At 43.0% G+C, this 7,621-nt stretch overlaps 1 protein-coding gene across 2 annotated transcripts in view; it reads right to left on the bottom strand.

Annotated features, from left to right (window-relative positions):
- Positions 1-3,942: 3,942 nt before the first annotated feature.
- LOC141112294 (galectin-12-like) overlaps positions 3,943-7,621 on the bottom strand; it is a 97,459-nt gene continuing 93,780 nt past the window's right edge. For both annotated transcript variants that reach the window (XM_073604950.1, XM_073604951.1), the window contains one exon: positions 3,943-4,236. In XM_073604950.1, the coding sequence (XP_073461051.1) occupies positions 4,090-4,236 (147 nt within the window). In that variant the 3' untranslated portion in view covers positions 3,943-4,089. The remainder of the gene's footprint in view (positions 4,237-7,621) is intronic.

Genomic DNA, 7,621 nt, shown 5'->3' with positions numbered 1-7,621 from the left:
ATAGTGAATTGTGGGGAAATTCATTTTATTATTATATTATTCTTTTTTAAATTTATATTTATTATATTATAATTTTATGTTTGAAACTGTATCATACCCGGGATATCTACTAGACTCTTGTTTGGACAGATTTAAGTGTGTTATTGCTAAGGGCTACAGGCCTACAATATAAAAACGCCAAATTTCTATGCAAATTAATTGTACTGCTTTGAGATGCAAAAATCTGACATAATCATACCACCAGGGAGGCTACAAAGGGGGAAAATCATTCTGGTCCTTAAGTGGTTAAAAAAAAAAAAAAAAAAACTGTGACCAGCGATACATTGAAAAAAAAATAGTTACTATAAATACTTTTCTGCAATCAGGACTAAATTTATATTTCTGATAAAAAAAAAAAAAACTGACAAAATGATGTATGCGTTAAGCAAAAGGCCTTTTTTATTTTGTGGGGTTTTTTTTAAACATCGCTACAAAAACCAAACAAACAAATGCAATAAAATGTAAGAAATGTTTGCATATGAAGGGCAAAAAAAAAGAAAAAAAAAAAGAAGTTTTAAAGCCCAACTCCGGGACTACTAGGACTTTAACTGTTTGCCGCCCGCCCATGGTCAAATGACGGCGGGACGGCTCTCGTTCTGGGACGACGTCATATGGCGGCATCCCAGAACAGGGGCATGCAGATCGCTGCCGCGCCGTGTTGCTAGGACATGGCGCGACCCCGATCTCTGTAAAGAGCCGTATAACCGCGGCGGCTGGTCCGGAAGCAGTTAAATACCACCAAAAGAAAGCTCTATTTGTGTGAAGAAAATGATAAAAAAAAAATTTGTTTGGGTACAGTGTAGCACGACCACGCAATTGTCATTCAAAGTGTGACAGCGCTGAAAGCTGAAAAATGGCTTGGGCAGGAAGAAGAGGGTGTAAGTGCCTGGTAGGCAAGTGGTTAAAGTGGAACTTCACCCAAAAGGGAAGTTCTGCTAGTCTGCCTCCTACCCCCATCCTCTTTGTTTTTGTCACTTTGTTTTTTTTGACAGGTACGCGTTCCCACGTCTGGTCAGATCGCTGCCCCTATCCAAGCAGACGTTTGGCTCTTTCCCCTGCAGCCTTTTGGAACATACCACAGGTCCCAGAAAGCTGCAGGGCCATTCACAAAGCGCAGCGGGAAGCCACAAGCAGTCACAATTGGCTTCCCAAAGTAAACATGCCGGCGCTTGGACGCAAACACGGCTGAAGGGCCGGCTCGGGTGAGGCCAGCACTGGATTCTTGACAGGTAAGTGTTCTATTATTTTTTGAAGAACCGCTTTAAATTATTATTATTAGAATACAGGATAAATAGTTTGTTCCTACAAACCTGGCCCAAATGAACTAATAAAGTCATAGTATTCCTGGAGTTAGGCTTTTAAAAAGGGTTAGGCCATTCAAAAGTGGTACTCTAGTTAAAGGCAAATATGGTGGAGCGATTCAGCCCTTGGTTTCTTACATGTCTTGATTACTGAAAAACAAATTCTCCCTGCCGCAATTCCCAGATCTGTTATGTCCACCTGAGGTTTTGGTGATTCTGCCCAACTATGTTTTCAAGCACCTCTTGTTGAATTCTTTATGTTTGTGAACCCTTTATATTGGTTATAGCAGGTGTGCATACCCAGAAACTAAAGCACAAGCATCTCACCAATGGAGTGCCATATTAGAAATTGTCACCCTGAATTTGAACTTGAAAAAAATGCCAGCAGGTAGAAGTTTTTGGTAAAAAGAGACCCTTCTGAAATATAACTCCTTTATTTGTTTACTAGGCATTTTAGGCTGGTTTTCAAGTTTCTACCAAACTCACCTGTCACGGGTGTTACCAGACCCAAGTACTTGGGGCAAATTATTTGGGTACGCCGCTAGGGGCCCCTGGTCTAGCATCAAGCAGCCTTCTAGCAGGCACTGGCCCAAAATTTGATCTTCAGCCCAAAGTGCACACATGATTCCGTCATTAAAGTGTACTGTCTGTTATCCCAACAATGATGATTTCGTTATTAAGTTCTTAATATTTATTTGATCTGTCCTGGGTAAATACCTGGTGATCCTGCCAGTTCCCTGGGACCCTTTTACAAACTGACCATGCCAAGCACAGAAGCAGATGCATGCCGCCTGTTCTAGTTTGCATCCCTGGAATCACTGTTAGGAGATGCAGGATGCTGCCACACACCCCCCCTTCCCCCTGCTGTGTTGCAGGTGCAGCCTGTGGAGGGGTGGATCAACCCATGAGAATGCATGAGTATGTACAATTGGGCGCACAATGGCGCCCAATGGCTTTACAAGCACGCCCACCGCTATGGGGAAGGAGGAGATGAAGGAGGAGGAGAGCTGCCACGTAACCACGGACTAAATCCCCAATAAAAAAGGTACATTTTTTTTCTGTAAACCTACAGGCGATATGAGTCAGCAATTGGGGCCTGCAGTTTTGCTATGGATTTTAAAGCTACTGTGTTAACACAAATTAAAAGGCAGTCCTTGCCTTGAGCACTGTACTTTGTACAGCTGGGCATACAATGGTCAAAATTCGGCCAGTCTAGCAGGAAATGGCCAACTTGGGATTGATGTGTGGGCTTCCTCTGCTCAACAGAAGTTAATCATGTAATCAACCTGTGGAAGGGACATGTTCAAAAATTTTAGCTTCAGGCTGGGTTCACACTGGTACGACATGTAGTATGATGTGCGTAAATCAATGAAGCCCTATAATAGCCGTCTTAACCGGTCCGACTTTGAAAAAGATTCCTGGTCCTACTTCAGCCCATTGAAGTTGGATCCTTGTCCTAACCATCCGACATGGTGATTACAGCAGCAGGAAAAGGAATTTATGTCACACTGGGATTGTTTTGATTGGTCAAAAGGACAAGTCAGACTATCACAAAGTCGGAGCAAAATTTTATCTTGTTCATACAAGTCGGATGGATGTAGGACCGATGTTGCAGGGCAAAGTAGGATGACAGTCGTACAACAGTTATGTCCTGCCTGTGTGAGCCCGGCCTCAGCCACTGATCAGTGTATTCCGACAATGCCAGGTGGGGTGGTGGGGAAAAAAAAATAAAAAATAAAAAATCATCCAAATGGAGGAATTAACCCAAGTCAACAAGCTGAATGAAAAGAAAAAACAACAACCATGTATAGACAAGTGGAGAGAAAGCAATCCTTCCATCTCCTCTGTGATCACTAGGGTTGTAATATTGTCAATTTAGCAGCAGCAGAGGGTTGATCTCTGATAGACAATATCTATCCACGGCTCAGAACAAGCAGCCATATTTATCATTAGTGCAGATAAGCCTGTGCCAGAAGGCACCAGAGTGCCGGATATTCAGTATACAGGTAGTGGACGCAGATTTTACCAAGACAAGTAGAAATAGAGTTATCATATACCAGCTTACTTACAAAACGGTCACAATATTCTAATCCAACTTTAGGCCAGTAAAACAGGAAAATGCTATGTGTAAAAGGCAGAATATTGGCACAGAGGTATTGCTTTTGGCACCAAAAGTTGTGTGTCTACAGGGAGTCAGTGGTGGAAATAAATGTCTGTAAGGCCATTGCATAAGCATCAATACTTGACCTGACTTTTGTTTGTTGTCTGAACAAAGATGGCACTGGTGTTCTGGGGGGAAAAAAAAAAAAAAAAAAAAAAAAAGAAGTAGTAAAAGGGCATTATCTCTATTCGCGTTTCATGCTAGGCCCACTCATAAAGCGGTAGTAAACTCCACTTTTTAACTTGTACCTACAGGTAAGTCATATTCTTGGCTTCCATGCACCTTTTAGGAGATATTCACATGTGTAACAGCTGGTGACATTACTGGCGCATTTTTCACTGCACTCTGAATTGAGGGCACACTCGAGAGAGTCATCCACTGAGGAGTGTTGTACCTAGATTGTGACTCCTACAGCAATGTAGAAGAAGAATAAGACTCAAGTTATTTTTCTCAGCTGCTTTCTTCAGATATTTTTGATTGCAGAAAAAAGGTGAAAATACATCAGTAATACATTATTGCAGTAACAAAGCTTTACTCTTCATAGTGTTTAAGATGGTATGGGAAGTACGGCCCACTAAGTGCCACTGGTCAGCATTGCACAGCGAAAAGCCCAGCACTGCCTGTTATCTGCAGTTCTTCAATAGATTTCAAATCGAAAACCGGAGGGCGGAAGTCATTGACAGGAGTCCCATTAATGGCAAGCCTGAATAGTCCAGCTTCAGGAAGGAGCAATATCTATAAAACAGGAAAGGGAAATGTGATTTCTTTTGAGTGACCAGAATGAAGTATACAGATTACAAAAAGGAAAAAAATTGTACTAAGATTAAAACACAGGACGCCATTGCTGATCTTCTGAAAATGCTAGCTTCCTGACTACCCCTTGTTTCAATAATTTTTGAATCACTAACCAGGTCAAGGAGTGAGAAAAGTACCAAATCACTGGATTACAGCGTGGGAATCGGCAATGGAGAGGTCTGCAGACACTGCCTCCATAGATCCCTCAGCGCTGATTTCGGGACCAATTTGCACCTGTGCATTGCATAAACATGTGTTACTTTACAGCAACCTATCGATTTACAAAATGCACTGCACCCAAGTTCCTGAACGCTGTAAACTAAAACACACGGTATGGCATTATCTTGTATCACAGCACATTGCAATACAGGCGATTGTAGATGTGCACTGGGTAACCATTTAAAATAAAATGGCACTGGAGTGCACTATTATTCTTATTGTGCAGGATTTATACAGCGGCAACAGTTTGCGCAGCTCTTTAAAACATGAGGAATCAAATGCACATGTTTGCCAGCACACCATAGATTGAGAATTACATTCAAATCCTTATTAAAGAATGATCAAATCACAGAAGACATAGTGCAATGTTTCGCAGCCATGCAGGATCCCTTTGTCGTCAGGCATGTGATGATTTGTGCAGCACCCATTTCTCCTAAAGCCTTATCCAGGAAAGTATGCAATGGGAATATCAATACTACTTTACAACATGAGGGCACACAGTACAATTACAATACATTAAGTGCCTTAACCACTTAAAGATCAGCCGCCGTCTAGTTTGACGGCGGCACAATGGCTCTCCTGCGCGAATCGCTGTTGGTGTATGGCGGCGGGAACAGTAATCGCTGTCATGTCCCAGTAAGCTCATCTCCCCAGTTAGAAAAACTCAAAAAAAAAATACAGTAAACCCCTTCCCTGGCAGTGACATTTACAGCTCTGATCGATGTATAAAATGTCACTGGTCCCCAAAAAAAAAAAAAAAAAAGTGTCCGTTCAGTCCGTCGCAATCATGATAAAAAATAAATTTTCAGATCACCGCCATTACTAGTATAATTTATTTATTTACACACACATATACACACAAAATGCCATAAATCTATTCCCTATTTTGTAGACGCTATAAAGACACAAACCAATCAATATAAGCTTATTGCGATTTTTTTTTTTTTTACCAAAAATATGTAGAAGAATATATAATCGGCCTAAACTGATGAAGAAATTTGTTTTAAAAACTTTTTTTTTTTTTTTTTTTTAAACAAACAAGAGAAGGAGGGAGGAGGGAGGAGGGAGGAGGGAGGAGGGAGGAGGGAGGAGGGAGGAGGGGAGGAGGAGGTCACACAATCAGATTTTCCGTTGAAAAAAAACTTGGTCTCAGTCTCACACAGTCTCTCTGAACTTTCGACCGTCAAGAACGCAGTGATGTACAACACTACGATGAGCTGAGAAAATGAAGTTCAATGCTTCAGAGCATGCGTCGAATTGTTTCTGAGCACGCATAGGAATTTTGTGCGTCGGAATTGGCACAGATCGGAATTTCAGATCGGTACTTTTTCCAACCGAAAAATTGAGAACCTAATCTCAATCTTTTGCTGGCGGCAACTCATCCAGCAATAGTCCGATGGAGCATACACACGGTCGGAATTTCCGACCAAAAGCTCACATCGGACTTTTGCTGGCGGAAAATCCGATTGTGTGTACACGGCATTAAAGTGACGCAGTGCAGAATCGCAAAAAATGCTCTGGTCATTAAGGGGGTAAAACCTTCCGGGGCTGAAGTGGTTAAAGGCTACGTTCACCTTTTTTCCCCCCCAAATTCCAGCTTCCCTATGTACCAATATAGCATTAATGTACTTATTTTGCAAAAATAAAACAGCTTTCCATTTAGTCTACACATGCTTACCTCACTTTCATCATAGCCGTTTAAAACCTCTGCTCCATTACTCCTACCTTACTTCCTGGACAGACTTTAGGTCATGACACAGGAAGGAGTTGACCAGCTGAGGGTAGATGATGCAGGGTGTGTGCTAATGAGATCAGCTGGTCAACTCCTTTCTGTGTCATGACCTAAAGTCTGACCAGGAAGTAAGGCAGAAGTAATCGAACAGTGTGTTTCAACAGCTATGAAAAGAGTGATAGGAAAAAGAGGGAGGCGGTTTTAATTCCCCCTTTTCCTCATGGAACAGCGGCAGGAGTTTCAAGTCCCCCCTGGGAGCTTGTGGCTCTTAGGAGATTCTTAGAGCCTCACAAGCTTGGTAGGGGAATACACGTGACCCCCTGCCGGGCTGCACGCTTTTTTGAAAAAAAAAAAATGGTTGAATCCGGACCCCAATAGGAATATAAAAAGGGGTTCCGTCATGTCAGGCTCAGTCGCCTCAGAAGACAAAGCTGTGGTGCTCTAGCAGCCTGTCTCCACTGGGAAAACAGCGTCTTATGAGGCAAGATGAGCCTGTGGCAACCAAAGCTAGACAAGCAGCACGTGAAGAGACCAACTGGGAGTCCATGCCACCTCTGGAGGAAGATGGGCCGCTGAGTCATCAGCGGGGAGGCGGAGCCACCTCTGGCCCTGGGAGTGGCCCAGAGAAGAGGCGGCGCATTCCACGCCGAAGACACTCCCCTTCACCGCCTTGGTCAACGCAGGCTAGAAGCGCCGTATGATCCTCTCCGCAAAGGCGCAGAACTGAGGTGTGGCCAGGGGCGCGGCAGTAGGAGGAGCCACGTCACAGTGGCCGATTTTGAAGTGGCCTGCAGAGGAGCCTGTCACGCGGGAGACCGGGGGTTCGATTCCCTGACGGGAGCGGCACGGCTTGGTATACTTATGATGAGGCTTTTATACAGAAACTAATCAGTACACCCTTCTCTAAAAAAGGGAGTAAAAGACATGGGCCTTTGGCTCAACCTTTTTCTCCCTCAAAAAGGTCAAATTATGCCAAGCAAAATCCCAAAACTCAAAACAGCAACCAATTTTGTTTATAAGAAAGGAATCTGCTTCAACTGTAATGACGGTCAGTGCAAATGGCCAAACCTATGCAAGTATAGGCATGAGTGTGCCTTTTGTGCAGGAGCACATCAAAGTGCTTCAAAAATGTCAGCAGCTAATCAACAGCAGGGGAACACTTCAAAAAGTATCAACCCCAGTGAGGTGGCAAGAAATGTTTGCTTGGCTTCAAATTTTTCCAGACAAGCTGAAGCCCAAGCTGCTAATTGAAGGTTTTCAGGATGGTTTTTTACTGCCTGTTTTTTTGGGTAAGGGTTGTACTTTGGTCAATCTCAAATCAGGTGGGAATTTTAAGCACATTGTTTTTGAGAAAATGAATAAAGAGATTAGGAT

This window comes from Aquarana catesbeiana, linkage group LG11 (assembly GCF_042186555.1).
Source record: "Aquarana catesbeiana isolate 2022-GZ linkage group LG11, ASM4218655v1, whole genome shotgun sequence".
Lineage (NCBI taxonomy): Eukaryota > Metazoa > Chordata > Amphibia > Anura > Ranidae > Aquarana > Aquarana catesbeiana.
Note: the sequence above shows the minus strand (reverse complement) of the source record. Positions and strands in the feature narration are given on the sequence as shown.